This window comes from Caretta caretta, chromosome 2 (assembly GCF_965140235.1).
Source record: "Caretta caretta isolate rCarCar2 chromosome 2, rCarCar1.hap1, whole genome shotgun sequence".
In the NCBI taxonomy this organism is placed as follows: Eukaryota; Metazoa; Chordata; order Testudines; family Cheloniidae; genus Caretta; species Caretta caretta.
The window spans coordinates 248,245,309-248,269,246 of NC_134207.1; the positions used below are offsets into that span (position 1 = coordinate 248,245,309).

The 23,938-nt window shown below is 42.3% G+C and overlaps 1 protein-coding gene across 12 annotated transcripts in view; it reads left to right on the top strand.

Moving 5' to 3' along the window:
- Nucleotides 1-23,938, top strand: part of DIP2C (disco interacting protein 2 homolog C) — a 483,413-nt gene that overhangs the window by 275,867 nt on the left and 183,608 nt on the right. For 9 of the 12 annotated variants that reach the window (XM_048837652.2, XM_048837656.2, XM_048837651.2 and 6 more), the window contains 3 exons: nucleotides 9,619-9,690; nucleotides 12,711-12,878; nucleotides 20,993-21,103. In XM_048837652.2, the coding sequence (XP_048693609.1) occupies nucleotides 9,619-9,690; nucleotides 12,711-12,878; nucleotides 20,993-21,103 (351 nt within the window). The remainder of the gene's footprint in view (nucleotides 1-9,618; nucleotides 9,691-12,710; nucleotides 12,879-20,992; nucleotides 21,104-23,938) is intronic. The other 3 variants (XM_048837657.2, XM_048837658.2, XM_048837659.2) reach the window with 1 other exon arrangement.

Below are 23,938 nucleotides of genomic sequence, written 5' to 3' on the forward strand. Positions count from 1 at the left end.
GCCGCAGAGTGGATATAGACTTCAAGGGAGCCCCATAAGCCTTATAAAGGAAGGAAAACAACATTATGAAGGGTCCTAACGGCCATAAAATTCCAAAAATGGCAATGATTGCTTTCATTACATAAAGTGTTCGTTAAAGCTTTAAATAATGAAATAAACGTTCACACTGAGAATGGAAACCTTCACCATTAAACTCGTCTCTGTTTACTTTACAATAATCCCGGCCATAAAAGCAGTGCTTCACAAATATTCCATTCTTTGGGAGCTCTGAAAAGCCTGTAGACCACACAGTTCTCTTTCCTTAAAGCATTTACATCTTCAGCAAAACGTCCATAGGTGCTGGCTTCCAGCCCTGAGCATGGCAATTTCTCCTTCCAGTAAGATTGTCAGAATATGAGAAACCTTGAGTCAGGGTTACGGAATTCCATGGAGTTTTTTGTTTTCACTGGCCTAAATTAGGCTACTTTTTATGAGATCCAGGCGTATTTTGGATTTTGAAAAAATGTGCAGAAATCTTTGAGTCCAGAAGGTAAGTAGGAAAACTGATCATAAAGGCTTTTGCGGTTCAGGATGGAGAGAGAAAGAATATACCAGGAGTTCTTTTCTGCCTAAAAAGATTAATGATTGACTTAGCTGCTTTAAAATATATAAAACTGTACATAAAACAGACATGAAATTGTTATTTTTAAATGAGTAACAAGAAGTTCATTATGTAGGAGCAGAAATAATTTAAAAATCCCAAGCAACTTCTTTTATTTATGTTAGATAAAATATTGTTAGGTTTGATAATATAGGTTTCAGAGTAGCAGCCGTGTTAGTCTGTATCTGCAAAAAGAACAGGAGGACTTGTGGCACCTTAGAGAGTAACACATTTATTAGAGCATAAGCTTTCGTGGGCTGCAGCCCACTTCATCGGATGCATAGAATGGAACATATAGTAAGAAGATATATATAAGTCCTCCTGTTCTTTATATATATATATACACACACATACAGAGAAGGTGGAAGCTGCCATACAAACTGTAATAGCTCCTCTTAATTAATTAGCCTCTTACAGTTTGTATGGCAACTTCCACCTTCTCTGTATGTGTGTATATATATAAATATGTCTTCTTACTATATGTTCCATTCTATGCATCCGATGAAGTGGGCTGTAGCCCACGAAAGCTTATGCTCTAATACATGTGTTAGTCTCTAAGGTGCCACAAGGACTTCTGTTCTTTTTGACAATATAATCCATCAGTAGTGTCACCTGTTCAAAGATTTTTTTTATTGGATGGTTTAGGAAGCACCTTTTGGAAACCTTAAAACATATTACAAACTACAAATATTAAAGGAACACTCCACCTATCACTGAAATACAGCCATTTTATGCTTTGAATGTAACTTAGAAGAACAAAATGTATCTCTGTGTGTGTAAAGGACAGCAAAATGTGGATAAAATTATCACTGAAACCTTTGAGCTATAATCTATTTTCCATGAAGGCCCTTGAGCAATATTGTAACTTAAAGTACTGTTTGTAATGATAGTATTTAAATCCAGTTGTTTTCTGAACAGTTCAGTTTAGCAGTTTTCTTCCAATAATGTTTTTGATTAGCTTTCTAAACTACAAATGAGGTTAAATAGATAATAGAAGAAAAGAAATCTGTTCCTCAGTTATATATTTTTAGTTCATTAATGTACATTAAGCTGTTAAATAAATCTGATTTATGGGAGTACATTTTTACTCTCTCCATCCAAAACAAAATCCTTTGTCTCTTCACATATTTTTGGAAGACCTGACAGAGAGACTGTCTGCATCATGAGTGGGAGAAGTAAATGAGTCACAGTTCACTTTGAGGAGCTTTGTTTCATTCAAATCCCTCTTGCCAAGATGCTGATACTGAACTTGAGTCATCAGCAGTAAACAAGCCATACTGAAAATTGACTCTTTAGAGCACAGAATAAATGTGGAGAAAGTTAAGACACTCACGCATGGACTCTGCTGCTTAGTACCTGGATTCGAGAGGAACTATTGGTTTCATTATTTCCTTCTCTGAGATTGTTCACAAGTACCTTAAACTCAGCTGAAATGCCAGTCTCCAAAACTTCAGTTTGTAGTATGCATGTCCAGTGGGAAACAGCAACTTCAGTCTGGTTTTGAGGTCACTGAACTTTACATTTTGTTTTCAGTGTTCTAAGCAAGGTGTTACTTGTACCTAACTTTTAGTACTTTGGTTTACATCTCTGGTGCGGTGCAGGCTAAGATGGGTGACAGAATTTAGCACTGGTGTACATGGGTTTTTTGTTTCTGAAATATTCAAATATTTTTCTGAAGCCCAGGAGAAGCAGATGTTTTAAAAATAAAGTATCCCTTGATGTACCCTCTTTAAAACATCAGTGCTAGTGACAAGTAGGTTAATATTCTTAGGATTGGTTACTTCAACTGTGAATGAAGAGAGATCAACAGTAAAACTGTTAGTCTAAAGAACAAATGCTAAAAGACCAAGAATGTGCATAAGATGGCTTACTTTATTGACGGCATTAATTTAATATAGGCAAGTATATGTGTGTTACATTAAGACTGGCTCAGACACAATGGGCCCAATCTTGCTCCTATTGAAGTCTTTTGCGGTTGACCTCATTGCCTGTGTGATTTGACTGTCAGGCCAAAATGTTCAATCTTTGAATATTTAGAGTTAGAGCTAGTCTACACTGGCAACACTAAAGAGCTAAACCCCACCTCCATGAGGGGCCAAGCTCCCAGCGCTGGTGTACTGTCTACACTGGGACTTTACAGCGCTGAAACTTGCTGCACTCAGGGGTGTGTTTTTTTCACACCCGTGAGTGAGAAAGTTGCAGTGCGGTAAACTGCCAGTGTAGACGAGCCCTTAGTTACCGAAATCTGCGGTTGGACAGGTATGTAAGCTGATTATCAGAGGTGCTCAGCTCCCCAACGCCCTCATGGAAGTCTATGGGATCTGTGGTTATTTAGCACCTCTGAAAGTCAAGCCACTGGTTTAAAGTGCCTAAGTGTGGATTTAGGAGTCTATCTTTAGGCACCCATGTTAATTTTGGCCCTTCTTTTTACTGTATGAGTCAGAAAACTCAACAGTGTCTACCTTAGTGTGAAAATATGAGCTACTGCCAGTGTCATGTAAATTGTAGTTTCTATGTAATAATCTCATCTGTAAATTTCTACCTCTGTCATATTGAGCCTATGAGGAATAGTATGGGAACACAGAAGATTTGGTTTTATTGTTTACATAGGGAAAGGGAGACTTTGTGAACTTTGCCCTGTTTTCTGTATAATGTTGTTATCCTTTGTCTACATAGGTTTGCCTCTCATATCATGGTAAAAATCCCTAAATCTGTATTCACCGCATATTTGTGGTTACGATTGGCCAACTAATATTGCAGTGTGAAACGAGACTTTGTATACAGAGATATCTGCTTTACCCTGAAACGCTCCACTTCCTTTGAGTTAAGCGCTGGCAGCCATACTTCCATGGCACTAAAATTTCTGATTCACTGGCTGGGTTAAAATTTACACTTCTAAGTGCATTAAGGGACAGAGGGAGATGCTGTTTAGATACTTTGCGTGAAAATGAAAGTGGAAAATGCACTTCTGTGGTCAAACACAGATGTGACCTGTAAACTGGTACAGCTTACTTGCCAAGGGGCTAGAAGGAGTGAGTTGATGGGAGCTACTTTAACTTATACATGCTTTTCTTCCAACTCCTCAGCATATAATTTACAACATCAATCTTCATGGATTATCCTAGGTACCCTTAAAATTCCCTGATGCCTACTGACACCTGCTTACTGACATTTAACTCAGTGGTTCTCAAAGCCAGTCCACCACTTGTTCAGGAAAAGCCCCTGGCCCGCTGGACTGGTTTGTTTACCTGCCGCGTCCACAGGTTCGGCCTATTGCGGCTCCCACTGGCCGCGGTTCGCCACTCCAGGCCAATGGCGGCTGCGGGAAGGGTGACTAGCAAGTAGGTTGGCCCACGCTGCTTCCCGCAGCCCCCATTGGCCTGGAGCGGCGAACCGCGGCCAGTGGCAGCTGCGATCGGCCAAACCTGCGGACGCGGCAGGTAAACAAACCAGTCCGGCACGCCAGAGGCTTTCCCTGAACAAGCGGTGGACCGGCTTTGAGAGCCACTGATTTAACTTACATGCCATCTCTGAATTGGACCCCCCCAGTGATCATTGTTAAGGGACAGAAAAGCAAAATTGATGGAGGAAGGAGAAGACATAAATGTAAATCTCTGAAGAATATGTAGAATGGAATTCAAACAAGAAAAAATAAAAGATCACTTAGGATACTGTCAAATGAACTTAAAAATAACTTAAACTTCACCAAACTTAAACCTCACCAGATATTAATAGGATAATAATAATAATAAATATAGTAGTAATAATATTTAGCACTCAGAGAGCACATTTTATCCATAGATGTCAAAGTAGGTGAGCATTAGCACCCCCCATTTTGAAAGATGAGGAGACATATAGCACAGAGAAGTTAAGTAAATTGGCCAAGACCAGATAGTGAATAGAACACAGGTCTCCAGATTCCCCATTTTGTGACCTATCCCATTGAATCACACACTCTCCTTTGAAACAGTGATTACATTTCATTCATACTGTCCCTTTGATCGCACTACCAGCAATTTTTCCACTCAGTCTGGAATGGTCCCAATAGATCATTTCAGAATATTAACACCAGAGCTATTCCTGGGCAGAATTGGTTGGCATTTTCCAAATGCAATTTTTCTTCCATTTTTGTTTTTGTCAATTTCAAACTTTGACCAAAAAAGAAGTGTAAGAGTATTTCAATGACATTTTCGCTAAACTTTTTTCTAATCCTTTGACCAGCTCTATTCTTGGGTGAGGCTGCATAAACAAATCCAAGTCTCTGGTTCTCGGCCGTTTGCAGTGTGATTTTGTTCACTGTCTTGCTTTGGTTTATTCATGCACATAGGCAGGAGGTTGAAATCTTTAGGAATGTTGCTTTCTGAAGCACTCACATAGCAAATAAGTAATTTCCTTATAGTGCCTGCTAACTGAAAGGAGCAAAGACACATCGTGCGTGAAATCCAGGTCCCACTGGGAATTGGGTTTGTGTGAGCATGCTATATGCACAGTTGGTAGGTCAAAGTTCTGAACTGCCCTTTATGTCACTGATTCTTTAAGATGAAAGGGAGGACAACATGGTACTCCTATTCTTTTTTGAAAGAAAACATAGTCCAGCTGATGTTTTCCAGGTGATGAGATTTAGTTCTCTACCTTACTATGGGAAAAGATCATGGGCTAGGTGAGCCCGACTACCAGCTAGGGGGTAGTATGTACATGACATGCAGTAATTAATTTTGAGTTGGAAAAAAAAAAGTAAGAGTTGTGATAAAAGCACAGTGAGAGTTCAGTTAGCTTTTGACCAGTTTCATTCGTAAAATTAATGGTTGGTCAGTTAGTGTTTATGTTCTGAAGTCTGTCTACCTTAAACAATATAAAATTTAATCCTGATAAATTGTTTCTGCCCACACCCCCACACCATATGGCACATCTGACTTCCATCCATTTCATAGCTGTAATACTGGTATCTACAATGAATAGTTAATCATTTTATTTTTTGCTGTCACATATTTTTGTGATTTGGTTGCCAGGGCAATGATGATTTTCTGTGTGCTCATTATTATCAAAAATTAATGATGGGTGTAAAGTAGAATCTTGCTATTAATTGCAGGGAGACAAAGACTTTTGTATTTAATTCCCACCAAAAATCATTTTGTTTTGTTTTTTTCACTGGTCTTCTTCAACCCAAAATATTTTCTTCTCTTTAGTGTATTTCAGAAGTGTGAGTCTAAGGGAGATGTGCAAGAAAAAGTGTGAAAGAAAACATGTCATGGCCAGTGGATAACAGCTGATGTTTTTCTTTCTGATTTTGGCATCAAAGAGACTACGTGTCGTCTTTATTTCTTTTACCAATTTATTTTACAAATACAAGTGTTTTCAGACTTTTGTTCTGTGGCAATAGAAATTATATAAGTATTTTTTAAAAAGCCTGTCTGAGATAAGGGCCAGTATAGGTACAGTATGTAGCATAAGAAAGCTGTACTGTTGGAAAGACTACAAGAACAATATCCAGCATGTGAAGCCTTTAATAACAATATGCATATATATGTACCCTATGTGTAGAAGATGAATCACTATTTTAACTAACCTGTTGTCTGCAGTTTCTTCTTTAAAATGAAATTACAGACTAACTGTACTGCACCTAGCAAAGTGGAGCTCCGATTCTGATTGGGGTCTGTATGTGCTACCATAAAAGCAGTAATAAAATAATAAACAAAGTGAAAAGAAATATGCACTCAGATTGAGCGAGATGTGTCTGGAAAGCTTAAGGATTCAATATTGATAAATATGATAAACACATGCTAATCTGTTTTCATCAATTTCAAAAGGAAAATTGGTTCATATTCTATACTTTTGTCAATCTAAATGTTATAGCCAAATCATTTTAATGCAGCAATATATACAGCAGGTTTCCTCGACTAGTCTGTGAGAGGCTGATGATTACTGTGCAGAATGCACATTTCTGACTAGTCTTACGTATGCCAGAAATATTAACTTCATGGGGATTTTTTTAAAAGTTTTGTTTTTATTTTGTCCTGTTTTGTTTTTTGAGGCAGAGAGGGTGGCTTGGAGTGTTGGTAATAGGAGATGTAGCCTTTTGCCTCTGGGTTGGAACCCTTCCCAAGAAAGTACCTTTCATCTAATGATAACCGTTACCATCTGATGGCTGTTTGGTCTGTGCAAAATGTGTTTAGTGGTCTCCGAGCAAGCCCCAAAAGTCTATCCATACAGCTGGTGTTGGTTAGCACCCAGTCATAGCAGAATGGCGAGAGTTTAAATGATCTTAAGCAATTATTGTGGTTCCTCCAACTCATGGTTGAGCATATGAGGGGAGCACTGTGGAGAAATGTACACTTGCTGTTGCTCCTGGTTTGCGGGTTACATTCTGCAGGGCTATCAACCTGATAAACTCTCAGTTCCAGTATTACTGTTACCGTGACACTTCCCAGGGATCCCAGGTTGCACCTCACTACCACCGGCCCTTAATATGAGGCAGCCTTACCTGTGCCTGCAGTGGATCAGCTCCCTAAATCCACCAGCCTCTGGCAACACAAGCACTACCTTCCAGGCCTCCCTCTCTCTGTACAGGTAGCAATAGGCATTCTCCAACCCCATATCCTCAAAGTGTTCCCTACAGCATCCAGCCCCTTATTCAGTGAACACTCACAGAATTACCAGGTCTGCTGTCCTAAAGGAACAGAACACAGCAGCTTGTAAGATTCTGCTTAGGAGTGAGTCCCAGTGTTCCGTCTAATTCCACACATGCGTGGGGAAAATTAATTTTATGTGCACCAATATGGAGGTAACGTGTGGCGTCGGTGGGGCCGAGGGGTTTGGAGTGTGGGAGGGGGCTCAGGGCTGGGGCAGAGGGTTGGGTTGGGGGGGGTGAGGGCTCCAGCTGGGGGTGCAGGCTTCCCCGGGGCTACGGTGAGGAGAGAGGACTCCCCCAGCTCTCTCTTTCTGCGGCAGCACCTGGGCTGGGGCGGGAGGGGCAAGGGGAGGCGCTTCTCCCCCGGTTGCACAGCTTAGAGGGAACTTAACTTGGGTCCAGAACTTTGCTTAACACACAGTTCATAGGTAGGTTTATAGTGAAAACAAGTATAAGTTTATTATCAAAGATTCAAGATTCTAGTAATTGTGAGCAAGAATATTGGAAACAAATGGTTACATATAAAACGATATCATGCTTTCTACAGACTAAACTTAACCAACAGGTTCACCTCCTGTCTGAAGAAGTTTTATTTCACCCAAAGTTCTCTTTAACATTTTCAACCAGGGCTGTCTGAGATCCCTTTTTCATGAAGCAAAACTTCTGTCTTTTTACTTCATCAGTGAAGGCTGCCTGCGCATCTTCTCTGCTCCCGCCTCCAATTCTTATCTAACAAACCTTTAAAGCGCCCCTCCAGATAAAGTTCTTCCTTCCCTGCTGTTTCTCTCTTAGTTCCTCTCTGAAGTTTTTACAGTCCTTCATCTGCATTTGGTTCAGGTTGATGATATGAAAACCATTATGAATGAGAAAATTCTCTGTTTACAGACAGATGAATAAACATATCTCATCTAACTGAAAACCTATTTTTCACCTTTGCTGATGATCAGTACCTACAGACTTAAAAAAAATTATTTTGATGGCTAAAGTGATGCAAGCTTTTAGTCAAGACCTCATATGTCACTCTGGTGAACTGGAATATACATACCAGACCCATAAGAGGCCTGTAACCACTCTGTATCTCCTTGCCAGTCGGCATTAAAGGATTTTTGGGTCACAGTTACTAACTCTCTGCTTTATCGTGTGTCTCACAATATGTGGTATTATATTTAAACCTCAGCTCCTGGAATCCTGTGATTATGTGGGAATCTTACGGTTGTTATTTTTATTTATAAAGTAAGTTTCTAGCCCTCATGGTTACAGAGCAAAGTTTGAAAACAAACCCAAGTGTACCCCAAAGGCTCATAAAATAGAAAGCAACAGAGCCCCCCACTGCCAAATTCATTATTCTTAACATCTTTTGATTTTTTTAAGCCAATCTCATTTTTGAACACGTGGAGGATTAGCCACACTGAAATTCTTAAATAAATCTATTTTTGTAAAAAGACAAAACTCAGATTTTAATTATCCTTAATTCAATATTTTGATTATGTTTATATATTTTGAACAGTAAATAGAGATGGGTCTAGAATCGTATTCAGACTTCAGTGTTCAGACCCCTCTCCGCTTTTAACTAGACAGAAAACATGTGCTCTCCTGCAGCCTCCCCTTATCTGCCATTTCTTTGTGCAACACTTTTGTGGAAAAGCTTTTAAATCCTTATCTTCAAAAAATTGTCATCTGTGGAAAATGCAATGCAGTAAATAGACATATCAATTAAGTGGGCTTATGGGGTATTCAACCCCTTGGACAATTGAGTCTGGAAATTTCAAGATGCTTTTTATGCAGTGTTAGACAGAGACTCTGTAAGACGTAATGCTGTTTGACAGTGGATGTTTGGTGGGTTTGCTGCATTGTTTTTCTTAGAGTGGTGCTTAGGAGCTAAGCCAAATGTTTACATTATAGCAGCAGTGTAGCAGCACTTTGAAATCTTTTGTGGCCTACATGCTCGATTAGAAAAATCTCATTAATGACATAAAATTCTAATCTGTAATGAGTTTTGCTAGCCATTACAGGCCTAAGTATTCTATATAATCCACTGTTGATTAACTTAATGAAGGCCTATGTAGTTTTTGAAAGCCTTGTGTGACAGCATATCAAAATGAGACTGAAACACTGTGCTTCTGGACTCCACTGCTGAATAAATCAAGGCTAGCTGTTTACTTGCCGAAATGGTTCTAGTGTAAATTAGTTCTTTCTGGGTAGAATGATCATACTGTGTTTTCATTTGTTCATTATAATTGTCAAGAGAAACAGACAGTGCAGTGGTGGTGAAGCATATGGTACTTCCGTTAAGCAGCTAGACTGTGTCTTTATTCAAGTCTTATTGATTTTCCTTTTCTTTCCTTGGCAGGTGACATCACACAGAAGGGATATGAAAAGAAGAGATCAAAATTAATTGGGGCATACCTGCCACAGCCTCCGGGTATGTATAGCTGTTCCAGCACTGTATGAAGTTGTCAAATACATAGATAGCTACAGAATAAAAATCTGTATATTGGAAAGAGTATCTGTGGCAGAAGCAAACCTGTTTGTTATGCATTGTACATACAGAGCTCCCATCATCCTTTTGTGTATACATATATATGTCTGCCTGGATGTGTTTACATTTTATACATATATTACTGTGGGATGCCCAAACCTACATGGCCAAGAAGTAAAACTAGCCATGGCTCTGCAGGTAGCCATTATTTATTCCAGGGAATGAAAAAAAACCTACAGAACTATCGTAACCCTCTAACACTTAAGCCAAACAAAGGTCTCCGAACAGTGGGGAAAAGCTGTTAGGTTTATAACAGCCTGCCTGTCAGTACTAGGGCTTGCTCCATTGCAGGACTTCCAACCTAAGTCTGTCACGCCTGCGTATCTTTTGAAGAAGACAAGTGAAACAGTCATCCCCCACAGCTCAACACAGGCCAGCGTCCCACAATAAGGGCAAGCACCTATTATCCTTTCTAGAGACCTGGGTTAACCCTTTCCTTGCTTCCCTAGGGATGCAATACATATCAAAACTAGACTCACCCACAGCCATACACAGACACCCCGACTGTATTTTGTTCAAGTTGGTTTAATGCTTAATTTAAAGTATTCCATATGTAAATTGCAAATAAAATAAGAAAAGAAATATTTCACATTATCTTCTCCAGTTAGGCTGACCAGATAGCAAGTGTGAAAAATTGGGACGGGGGACGGGGGGTAATAGGAGCCTGTATAAGAAAAAGCCCCAAATATCAGGACATCTGCTCAGCCTATCTTGGAATCATAGAATATCAGGGTTGGAAGGGACCTCAGGAGGTCATCTAGTCCAACCCCCTGCTCAAAGCAGGACCAATCCCCAATTTTTGCCCCAGATCTGTAAATGGCCCTTCCAAGGATTAAACTCACAACCCTTGGCCAATGCTCAAACCACTGAGCTATTGCTCCTCCCGCCCATCTGTATTTCCAATGCTGCATTTATTTTTTTTCATGTGAGACCACTGAATCATGAAGTCAAATATGAATTTGTGTGCATCAACGTAGGCCCCAGTCTTCACTGGGGCTCCACTCAGGCACCAGTGTCTACTTCCACTGATCTTGTGGGCCATAGTTCAGGTCTTCCTTTACAAAATTCCAGGTAATTACCATAAGGTATAGTTTAGGGTTTACTGTTTAATCTGCTCACACGTACATGCTACAGCAAGATGTTTTTGTGTCCTTAGACTTTACTGGCTCTGTCCCCAAAGTTCAGGAGATCTTAAAAAAAAAAAAAAAAAAAGCTGGGCATTACTGACTGAGCTGTTGCCATCTCAGCTCTCCAGAAAGGTGCGGCACGATTTGGGGGGTGCTCTTGACATTTGCTAGCTGTTGGGAACAGCTATAAAACTAGACAGATCAAACAAAACACCCCATAATCCTAGAAGATTCCTAAACTTCTGTGCATTCAGCATTTTTACTAATTTATCAAAGTGTATACAACACTCTTCATAATCTGCTTCACTGAAACCTGTATACTCTGTGCACCTCTACTCATTCCCCCCATTACTGCCCCATACCTTCTGCAAACTGGTATAATTCATATTTTTATTAGTAGTATTTACTGAGCACAGTCAGTTGTGTCCTGCTGTCTCTCAGCTTGTTCTCCAAAGAGCTTTCAATTTCAGGAGCAAACTATATCCTCCAAAGCTGACACCCATGTAATGGGGGAAGAGATGAGGCAGAGAACCCTATGGGATGAACCTGCCAAGAATTTCCTTCAAACTCTCTCCTTGGGGAGCTAGGGTTTGGCAATCTGTGGTGAAGGCAGAGGGTCCCCTGGAGAGAGTCATTCTCTCACTAATGCGCCTTTGTACCCTCACCAACTGTATGGTTCCTGCAGAGGTTGTTTAGCCTACACAAAATTGTCATCAGTGAAGGAGGTGGCCTTGTGCTGCTTTATTCAGATACAGAAATCTCAGTGGATATCCTCTGCCTTGGGAAGGGGAGAGAGCTCTCCTCCCCCTCTCCTCCAAATCCTGCAGTGGACCCAGCGGGGCTTCCTGTGACTGGAGGAAGAAGAGAACCATCCTGCAGAGATGGCATTGCTTCCTTTTGCATTCCTCCATCTAGATCCAGTGGAGCTGAGTCCCCTTTGCTTGCAAAAGGGAAACTTGGCCCTAAATTGTTTCAGCATTAAAATGAATGATTTTATTGCACTAAAGGACATTACAGCTGTAAAATTACAATATATTCCTGTTGAAACTGAGATTATTTATGCCTTAGGTCTTTGCTGTGTTTGTAGTTTTCTGTTTGTTTTGTTTTGTTTTTTCCCCCTTTGTTACTTTTAAAACAAAATTGGTAAAGAGGTATTGTGGTATTTTTCCTCTCAACCTTTACTTAGCTGAATGGCTGAGGGTCCCTGCTTCCTACCCAGGGAGATGAATCTTCTCCAAATGGAAGTAGGATAACAAAGTAACTGGGGCTGCCTCCTGTAGGTGCTTGTTAAGACCTCTTGAACATTGGTGTCCTATTATCCAATATGTCACTCATTTGTTTATTGTACTCTGTTTTCATGGGGAACTGCAAACATTTATAAGGTTTGGTACTAGAACTCTCTATTATAAGGGGAGGATGTTTTAGAAATATTAACAATAAGGGGATTGAATTTCACAATACTTTTTTGGTGGGAGCCAGGGTGTGAGAAAGGGATGGGGTCTGCATTTTTTGCAACTGCGCCTACCAAACGGAAAGTAAATCAAAAGGCAGTTCCCCACTGTTCCAGCATCCAGTCCTCCTGCTGCTGCTTTGCTAACATTACTAACACCAATGTTGGCAGAGCGGAACACTGATCATGTGGCTCCATGAGTGTACCGTAGTGTCTGTGTGTATGTGTGTGTGCTGTACTGCATGGGGGCAGCCGCTCCATTCGTTGCTGTAACAAATGTAAAAAAACTAAACGTGAATTAATTAGTTTTTTTCAACTTGTTACAGCAGCGAATGGAGCTGCCGCGGTACGGTGTAGACTGCAACACAGTGAAGGAGCCGCAAGAAGAATGCTCCGCACTGCCAACTTTGGGGTCTGTGACATCCGGGAAGCAGCAGCTAGAGAGCGAGCGGCCAGCACAGCAGGAAACCGTCCCCTCTTTTACTTTCGTTTTGGTGAGCACAAGAAATGTATATTTTCAAGTGAATATTTGTTTATAAGCGTCCCTCTCCTGAAGGCCTCTGGGCATCTACTACAATAAAGTAGACAAACATAGTTAATAGAAAAGCAACATGGCCTGAGACAACACTTGGAAACCTGTTATCAACCATGTCCAAATAAGAACGAAGTAAAAAATCACCGTTCTTATGAATAACTGAAAAGACCCAAGTGTGTCTCTAACCTCTCCCAGAGGCATGCTTCAGAGGAGGTTTTGTACAATAAAGTGGTTAAAGCATAGGAGACTGACAAGACTTCTAGTTCTGGCTGTGCCACTGACTTGCTGTATATAACTCAGTCAAATCCAGGTGCCAGCCCTCTGGATGGTGCTGTAGAAGTCTAAAACATAGTGCACATGCCCTCTGTAGGGTCAGAATTCATCCCTTTCCTGCTGTTTGACACTTATAAATTATTAGTAAGTCAACAAAAAGCCTAGGATTCCTAGTTCTTGGTTTGTCAGTTCACCACTTACCTTCCCTGAGGCCAGGGAGGACATGCTCTGAAGCTTCCTTCTTTCCTTTTTATGCCCTCTGTCCAGGCGTGAAATTGCTGAAGATGATGTGGGATGGGGCTGGCTTCTGCTCTTGTCTCTAGGATAATTCATTAACTCCTTTATGCTCTGGTGCACCGTGGAGCTTGTCCAATCCCCCCACAGACATATCTAGATGAGGAGAGCGTTCCAAACTCCCAGAAACTCAGTGGAGTAGGCCCTGCCTGAGGTCCTCTCAGGATTCTGTTGTGGAAGCTGAGCAGTTGCTGCTCCCCCAACTGCACTTGCTGTGACTACAAGCACACTGTGACAGAGGTGGTCTCTCCCACAGAATGCTCCCATATTATTATCAGATCAATGATTGTTAATACAATAAAACTACAGAAAGAATCCATATTAAGGCCTAAAGCTAATCAACTGTGGACCTTCACTTTATTATCAGTTTCCTGTTAATGTGAAGTAGCATTGCTCATTGATTCGGAGCACTGGTCTGTGAACAAGTTCTAATCCAGGCGATGACAAGTTCTGTCTCTGCGGCCTTGAGCAATTCTCTCTGCCTCAGTTTCACCATAATACTTATCTGGGTGTTGCAGGGATTAAAAGAGTTAATTATTTTGTACCATAAAAAGTGCTACATGTTATTAATAATACTATTGAAAGCAGAATGATGCTGTCCAACCATGCCCCTCTTCACGTTCACAAATTAGTGGGGGTGTTTCAGTTGTGTTCCGTGGTCTCAGAAGGCTGCTGTCACTTTTTCTTGGGAAAACAAAACAATTACACCATGTAACTTTTGTTTCCTCAAGCTGTATTTGCCAGAACATCTATCAGAGGTGCAGATGTTCTGTTCACAGGATTGTTTTCATTTTAAATTTGTTCTATAACTGTTGAATATCTGGTTTTGGAACCTTCATATTATGCTACTTTCCTTATTTGATAAACTGAGGCTAGCAAATTAAAACCATAGCACACTTCTTGTACTGTTAAATTAGGAAAGGAGCACAGTGAATTTCCCTAAAACATTTTGGGGGCATTTTCTGCCTGGTACAGATGTGGGAATAGGAGGGGAAGAGTTGTAATGTGATCTAATGGATTAGACATCAGCCTGGGAGCCCTTGACTTCAATAGGAGTTGAGGGTGTTATACATTTTGCTGTTTCAGGCCTTAAATGGCTTCCCAAAGGTTACTTGGCAATAGGGTGACCAGACAGCCAATGTGAAAAATTGGGACAAGGGGTGGGGGGATAATAGGAGCCTATATAAGAGAAAGACCCAAAAATCGGGACTGTTCCTATAAAATCAGGATATTTGGTCACCCTGCCTGGCAAGTTGGTATGTTGTAAAGTAGGGGGCAGGATATTTACAAGTGCTGAAATCTGGAAATATAAAGGGTGTAAGCATTAAATCAGGCCTGTTTCCCTGTTTTACAGATTCAGCAACTGACCCTTGGCATAATGAAGTAACTTGCAGGAGAGACACTGTGAATCAGCTTGGCAGCTAGGGGACCAGTGCCATCTAGTCCTCTGTGCCATGCTGATTTAGACCATGACCGTATGCAAGTCACTTAATTTCTTAGCCTCAGTCTCCCCGAATTGTAAAATGGGGGTGGTGACCTTGATCTTTCCTCCCATGCCTTCCACTCAAAGAGCGGTTCTCACTACGAACAGCTGAATAATTTCTTCTTACATTATAGAGGTTGTTTCAGAATAATTGGCATATAAGAGCTCCTCCAATTCTGTATGTGGAAGTAGTTTTCTGTTTCTCCTTGCTTGTGCTATTAAATTCAATTTTTTTACATCAAATTTGCATTTACTGTTAATGTGGTTTACCCTGTGCAAGTTACTCATCTTGGACAATGGAAGTAAACTAGTCTATTTCACTTTTGGTTTGTCATGCACAAGGATAGCACTGCATACAGTTTGGTTGCAAAGCCTGCGAGATGTTTAAATAAAGCTTGATTCTGGGATTAAAATAAATCAGAGCTACTTGTACATGCATTAATACTATTTAACATTTATGGGGAAACGTTCGTCGATTGACCTCAAAGCCCTTTACAAAGATGGGTATGGGTGGAATTTGCAAAAGCACCTAAGTGTGTTAGGAGCACAAATCCCATGTGACTTTCACTTAGGATAGGACTTTCAAAAGCACCTTAGTGTCATCGTTCCCATTTTCGGAATATGACTAAGGCTATGTCTACACTACAAGCTAGGCGTGTTATTCTCCTGCTCACATACACATACTTGTGCTATCTCTCATCCAGCTAGCACAAGCATAAATAGCAGTGTAACTGCAGTAGCACCTAGAACGTCACCAGAGGCATGGCCGAGCCATGCTGAGTACAAACCAGTGGATATATACTTGGCACAGGTCAGCCATTCCTCCAGTGCCACTACCCATACCACAGCGGCTACACTGCTGTTTGAAGCCACTCTAGCTTGATGAGAGAGAAAGCAGGTATTGTGTACACGAGCAGGGGAATCACACCTCTAGCTCATAGTCTAGATCAGGGGTTGGCAACCTATGGCACGCGTGCCAGTTCTTAATGGCACGCTGCTGTCTGCTGGACCCCGGCAGACAGCAGCGTGCCATTAAAATTCCGGCCCGGCCTGCTGTTTTCCACCGCCCACCCACCTCTCTCTCCTTGCAGGGCAGGCAAGCTCCCCCTACCCTCCCCATGCCTCTTTCCCCAGCGTGCTGGATTCCTGCCCCTCCTTCTTTCCCTCCCTGCAGTCCATCAGCTGACGGCCCTTGCTACCGAGGGGGAAAGGGAAAAGCGGAACCGCAGCACACACTCTGCTCCGGGGACCTTAGTGAGGGGGGTGGAATCAGGGCATATCCCCTCCAGCCCCCTGCTGTGAGCAGCTCGGGGCTGGGAGCACCCCCACGACCCCAGTCCTCTGCCCTGACTCCTGCATCCCCTCACACACCCCCCAGACCCCTGCCCTGACCCCTGAACCCTCCTCACACACACCCAGCCCTCTTCCCTCACCCCCGCGCCCCCCATACACCCCAGCCCCGTGCCCTGACCCCTGCACCCGCCCCACAACCCCAGCCCTGACTCCGGCACCCCATACACACCCCCAGCCCCCTGCCCTGAGCACCAAACAGGAGCTCCTGCACACACACACCCCACATTCCCACCTGCACCCCTCACACCAAATGGGAGCTGCCCAGGTAAGCGCTCCACACCCAAACCTCCTGCCCCAACCCTGAGCCCCCTCCCTCATTCTAGCTCCTGGCCAGACCCTGCACCCCAGCCTACTCCTTCACCCCCAGCCCTGGTCTCAGCACACTCCCACCCTCATCTCAGTGCAGAGAGAGGAAGAGAATGAGGTAGAACCAGGGAGAAGGTAGGTAACTACTGTATGTGGACAGGGCCGGACCCTAGACCGGCAGCAGGCTCAGCAGGGCTGGCAGCTGGGACCCTGGCTGGCAGGAGCCGGCGGACGGAACCCTAGACCGGCAGGGGACTGAGAGGCAGCGGGCTGAGACACTCAGCCCACTGCTGGTCTGGGGTCCCAGCTGCCGGCCCCGCTCAGCCCGCTGCTGGTCTGGGGTCCCAGCCGCCGGCCCCGCTCAGCCCACTGCCGGTCTGGGGTTCTGGCTGCTGGCCCCTTGCCAGCCGGGGTCCCTGCCGCAGGCCCCACTCAGCCTGCTGCCAGCCTAGGTGAACGGAACCCCAGGCCGGCAACGGGCTGAGCGGGCCGGCGGCATAAGATCAGCATTTTAATTTAATTTTAAATGAAGCTTCTTAAACATTTTGAAAACCTTGTTTACATATGACAATAGTTTAGTTATACAATATATAGACTTACAGAGCGAGATCTTCTAAAAAACGTTAAAATGTATTATTGGCACGCGAAACCTTAACTTAAGGTGAATAAATGAAGACTCGGCACACAAGTTCTGAAAGGTTGCAGACCCCTGGTCTAGATATAGCCAAAGGCACAGAAAGGCAAAGTGACTTGCTGGTAGTTCTTTATTTCCTAAAGCCTAATTGTTGGCCTATATCAACCTGATGGTTTATTGAATCAGGTTTGATTTATGAAGGCATATGAGAAAATCACAGCCATGCCACCATTTCTACAATTTATACCAAATTTATGACTGCTCTTTTTCATGTTAATTCAGATCCCATTTCCAATCATATCTGTGAGCTGAAATAAATATGGAAGGTAACCTAGTCCAGTTGATGTTTCATCAGGAGTACTGCACCCCTATGCTTACAAAGAGTATAGTGGCCAGAGTACCTCTTGCATACCATTTGTAGGTGAATATACATGAATGGAACCAGTTTTTAAATCATATTTAGCATGGGCTGTCATAGTTTCCAGGGAAGTTACTATTTACTTGTATGATAGCAATATGTGATGTAACAAATATAATTGTGGGTGGCATGACATTTAACACATATATACATCATAAAGAGCATTCATCACTCGGCTTTGATTTAATGACACAACAACAATCACTGAAGAAAAGCTCTGTAAAGAGATTGATCTAATAGTAAATCATATTTTAAACTGTTCCAAATATCACATGCTATTTCTCCCCCATCCCTCCAGTCCCTGAAGTTGTTGGGTTTGTCTATAGCTGTATCTCCCGGGGTTTTATATATAATATTAGTTTTAGAAGAATAAAATCAACCTCTGCTTAAGAATGCCTTCTGTCTTTCTTAAATTAGTTGCTTAAGCTTCTAAATATTTTTAAATAAAAGATTTTGAGAGAGTCAACTCAAAGTAATAAAAGAAACGTCAAAGATATTTGTCAGCTATAGCTAAAGAAACAATTGCCCTCTATCTGATAGGACAAAGTAGCTACCACCACACAGGATGCATTATCAGCACTTAGCACAACAATTAAACTAAAACCAAGAAGCAATAAAGACTGGAAAGGAGGAAAGAAGAGGTGAAGGAGAACAAGGAAAGGGCAGGGGGACTACATGCATTCCATACATATATTTTATAATGATGTTAACAACCTGCAATATATTTCTTAAATAGCTTTTATATAAGGTTATATTCCTCAATATTGCTTTGTAAGCTAAAGTCAGTAGATGCGTTAGAAAAGGCAGTTAACAGCTGATGACATTGGAATTAAAAGCATGGCCATTCACTAATACACAGAAGAAAATTTACATGTAACTTAGTACCTATAGGGCATTGATCTCTGATCTTTGTATTTAAAATAATGCTGTTCAAAGTACATTTTTGCATATCTTGAAAAAACATTCAGTGGGCAGAGAATAGTCGGTCACTTGGAAGCAAGTCAGTCACTGGTGCTAATTTCATTCATCTTTTTTAAAATGTGCACAAAAATCTGCCAGACAGAATTAGTCAAAATAAAGTCCCTTTTCCAGTCACAGGACAAGTACAGCGTGTCACAGATCACAGATAGTTTACTACAGGCCTGGATTGCATGATATTTAATATTCTGTAATATTCTCCTGCTTCTCATACAAAAGTGTCAGTGTAGATGTTCGCAAAAAGAAAAGGAGTACTTGTGGCACCTTAGAGACTAACCAATTTATTTGAGCATGAGCTTTCGTGTTACTCTGAAACCTGTCAGTGTAGATGTTTTCTATCCTGTACTCTGTGTTACACTATATAGAGTGAGGCTATTTTATATAGTACCTAACATGTCCTGTTGAGTGTTTTGATATTATTTTGCCCTCTGGTTACAATGTTTAGGGGTAAATGGGGAGACTTCAATCAAGCAGACTTATAGATTATTGTAACGGACTGGTGGAGGATAAACTCTTTTGCAGTTCTTTTCACTTTGATCTAGTCCTCTTTGCAACTGGACTAGATCAAAGCATTTTAACAGACCTGTTATTGCATGTCAGCAGGGTCCAGATGCTCAATTAGTCCACAGCAGGCTAGGGCAGGTTAGATTCACACCCCATATGGTTGTGAACTAAATGTTTGTGTAGACAAGCCCAAAGTGACTTGGACAATACTTTTGCATGGTCAGTTGCACTTCCTGCCATGCACTGCCATAGTGACATTAGTCACTGAGTGCTCTCAGGGCCCTGCTCACCGATACCGATACCGCAGGAAAGCTGAAACCGCAGAGACAGCAGGCAGTCATCATGTGCCCAGAGAAGAAGGGGAGGAGTGGGCCTAAGTATGATTGGTGGTGTGGCTCTTGGGTCTATGTACTTTTCCTTCCTGAAAAGATCCTTTAATCAAGTGGGGAGCAGAAAAACTGATCAAAATTTCTGAAATGCCATGAGATTCAAGACAAATTATTTTAAAAGTGCTTTGTTTAGTCAATTAAAAAAAATAGATGCACATCCCATTACACTCCTGTGCACCTAGGAGATTTTAGAGTTTAACTATGAAGCTCATAGAATCATTTATATGCAAAAGAATCTCTAGTGGAACATCTAATCCAGGCCCCCTGTGTGAGGGTAGGATTTCATTATTCCTAAGAAATTAATGATAATGGAATATATAGTCTAGTCTTAAATATTGCTTTAGAGGATTGACCGCCTCCCCTAGCAGCTTGTTCTATTCTGTGCCTGTTTATAGTTGAAGGTTTCCTAGTATTGAATTTAATTTTTTCCTGCTCTGTCTGTAGCCCATTGCTCGTTCTTTTCTTGTTAACTAAATCAATCCCTTTCTTCATTATAATCACCCATTTACATTTTTATAGATGGGCCCCATTTATTTCTTTCCCTAGTCCCACTAATCTGCTAGGGCATATTGGGGAGCAGGTCCACTGATGGAAAACTTTACAATACAGGTACTGCTGTTGCATGGAGACCAACCACTAAGAAGATTGGTCCTCATATGCACCTTATATTATCAAAGAGCAGCGTAGATGTGTTGTGAAGTTCTGTACTTTCCAGGAAGGAAGTGGAAAAGAAACTCTAGTTTCTTGGACAACATACGTAGAAGGCTGCTGTGGTCCTACCAGTTGCATGTGAGCCAGCCTTCAAGAAAACACTTTCTCTCTTGAAAATGGCTCTGGGAAAAAGGGATGGGTGTTTGAAGCCTAAACAAAGGGTAAATGGACCAGAAATGTTGAGACACTGCAGGTAGCATTGTGTCAGGAGAGTGATCTGTTTCCATTGTTTCCAAAAGAAAGGTTTTCAGCAAAATGACGTACTTATTCAGATCTGTACAGTGCAGTCATTTTTTATTTCCTGGTCCTCAGTAGCTACAGTACAGTCTGTTTCACTTTACTTAGGATTTATTTTAACCAGTTCCAGGACAGCTTCAAGACTCAGTCCCATGGCTTCCTACTCATTCATATTCCCTTGCCCATATACACACACAGCCTGTTGAACACTATTTCTACAGGAGCCACTTGTAAGTAAAATAATCAGTCATAATTTGGAGTCATCCCCCTTTGGTGTTAGGTGTTTGTAGAATGTATGCTCCTTTGACTGCCTTGGTCCGCACCATTGACATAACTACGCCAGAAAAGCTGACCAAATACTAGTAGTCTTTTTACCAATAGAAATCAAATGATTTAACAGCTGAACATTCAGTTTGCTTTTTGTGTGCTCAAATCTGCATTGGCAACCATCTTCTGTAATCCAACCAGAACTATTTGTTTTTCATTAATGCAGGGGTGGATCAGGCATTGCCACAAGAACGTCGAACTCCTGTTACCCCTTCCTCTTCCTCTCGATATCACCGTCGCAGGTCCTCAGGGTCACGGGATGAGCGCTATAGGTCAGGTAAGTAGAAATGAAGAACACAGAGGTGGAGAGAGCATCCTTCCAGTTCAATTGTTTGCAGTGGGACTCTACTTGAACTCTTCTTCCAGCTGCCACAACTGGGAATATTCATCGTGGGCACGAAGGGAAATTCTACCATACTGATTCTGATTTGCAAACACCATAAGAGTACACTTAATTAGAAATAAAGGAGCTGGGCATGTTAACGCACCCTACTTGGAAAACATTGACGAGGAACAGGTTCTAACATGATAAATGAATTGTGAAGCTTACCAAAAAGTTACATTCTAGTTGCTAAATTAGGGGGCCAATTCTCTTCACTCACATTGGTATAAATCACAGGCAAGGGAGTTATTGGTCTGTAAGTGAGAGGAGAATGAGGTCCCGTATCTCCTCAAAGATGTAAACTGTGTATAGTACACAGCAACTGGATAAGCATTAGCTTTGCTACAGTCACTATTGCAGCAGTGCAAATGAAATTCCCCCCCTGGTTCTCCCACCAGTGCCACAAGGAGAACCTGGGGATTAACCATGTATTCCTGCCCATCCCTCCCCTCACTGGCTGTTGCAGCCAGACATCAGGGCCAGTTTGTTGCAACACCAAGAAGTTCTGCAGCCAACTTCTCCCAACTTGTGCCAGCCTACTCAGCCTGGAGTTTGAAGAGCTGGGAGTGGGAAGGAGAATTGTCCCCTTTTCACTACCACCACATGGGGAAATCCACACCTCCAAACCACTGATGACTGCCAGAGGCCACAGGGCAGCCTGCCTGCCACTGACACTCTTGCTGCCAGACAGAAGAGCCTCCATGAGATGCTCTGAGGAAGTATTGTGGGTCATACGTTCCAACGTCAGAAGGACCCACTGTGATTATGTAGTCTGTCCTTCTGTGTAAGGTCATAGATCTCGGCCAGGACTTAATAGATTTGGAGGGTGGGGAAGAGCAGAGTATGGAATTATTTGATAGTGTTTGAGGAGAGGGGTGCATTTTAACAGTCAGGCCCATACAGCTGACTGAGTTGGAAACTTGTAGGGAGCGCCTTGTTAAAATGTTTGCAGCATATCACCATTTCGTTGCAGTAGGCGAAGTGCCTGCCAGTCCCATTTCAAGGAAAGCAAAACAATAAATATTACACAAAGAGAGTTAATTTGCATCCAAACTATTCTGATAAATGTAAGTTAAATAAACCTCAGGTCAGATGCAGTGGTTTCTGCCAACTTTCATTTAAATAATGGTTAAGTTTGCCACATGCTGCTACTTTGGCATTTGACCTGCAAGAATTTTCTACAACATTCAGCTAAGAATTGGCTGATTTGTCTGCAGATTGTTTTTTAATTCATAACAATATGGTTAAATCAGGGGTGTCCTGGCATTGGTCCTTGTGGCACTCAGTGTTATACGTTGTGACTCTCAAGAATAATTGTGTTAAGAAAATTTGTTCTTGACAATGCATTGAGCTGCCCCCGGCAATGTGTAAACTGAAGTGTTTGAATCCGCCTCATTACTATGGGGAGGTACAATCTCCTTCTGCCTTCCCTGCAGCACCAGGATCAGCTCTGGTGGTAGCCAGGAGCGCTATGAGAAGCTGGTGGCCCTTTAGTTGTTTAGCTGGTCTGCCTGCTCTGTCACAGGGATAGAAGAAAGGATGAGAGAGTAACGGGGTACTCTTCTCGTTCCCTGAGAGGCTCTGGGAGCCCCAGGAAGAACAGGATAGGAGCTTAACTGGCTTATCCTGAGCTTGAGGGAGTACCTTACAAAGGATGGCTCCCCTCTTCTTCCCACACAACTACTGAGGGCAGCCCAGGAAAGGGGAAAAGGAGATGAAGCTGAGAACCAACAGCCAGCTATGACTCTTTGATATTCTACTCCAGCTCAAATCCAGGCTAGAGCAGACTGGGAGCTGTTTTAATTTGTGTCAGCTGGCTATCATCCCCTAACGCATCATAAATCAGCTGGGGGCAGCCAGAAATCAGGGCACTCCAGCCTCCTCCCTTACTTCTCCTCAGGTCATCCCCTGGGGCCAGGGGTGGTAGCGAAGGATATATAGGATCCAGCCAACAACCCCCCCCCCTCCCGACTGGGGGATTCCCCAGCACTAGGGGTCTTGCAGGTGTTTTCCAGCTCCAGTGCATCATCTCGGTGAGGTGAAAAGAGCAAATGAGGAGAGAAAATCTGCCCCAAAATATTGACTGTTACCTCTTAACCTTTTTGAAATATGTTCGATCCTTAGACTGAAAAGCACTGGTCCAGTTCAGTGTCCAGTCTCTTCACAGAAAATTGTGAAGAAAAAAATACGACCCCAGCCATTGATTGTTCTCTGTTCTCTCCTGCATAAGGGCAAAGATAATACAAATACTTTTGCTATTCACTTTCCTATGCATTCTATAGGAGGCCTGTTTTCTCTTTCTGTATTTTGGCCCATCTTGTTATCTGGAGGTGAGTTCTGATCATTTCCCCTATTATAAGGCTTCCGCATTGTGATGTTGGCATTGGTTGGAGGAATGGATGTGCACTGCACACCTAAAACTTTGCTCCCTATTAATGAAATAGTCTGGTTCAGGAAAGTCAGGATCATAGAATATCAGGGATGGAAGGGACCTCAGAGGGGTCATCCAGTCCAACCCCCTGCTCAAAGCAGGACCAATCCCCAACTAAATCATCCCAGCCAGGGCTTTGTCAAGCCTGACCTTAAAAGCCTCTAAGGAAGGAGGTTCTACCACCTCCCTAGGTAACGCATTCCAGTGCTTCACAACTCTCCTCATGAAAAAGTTTTTCCTAATATCCAACCTAAACCTCCCGCACTGCAACTTGAGGCCATTACTCCTTGTCCTGTCAT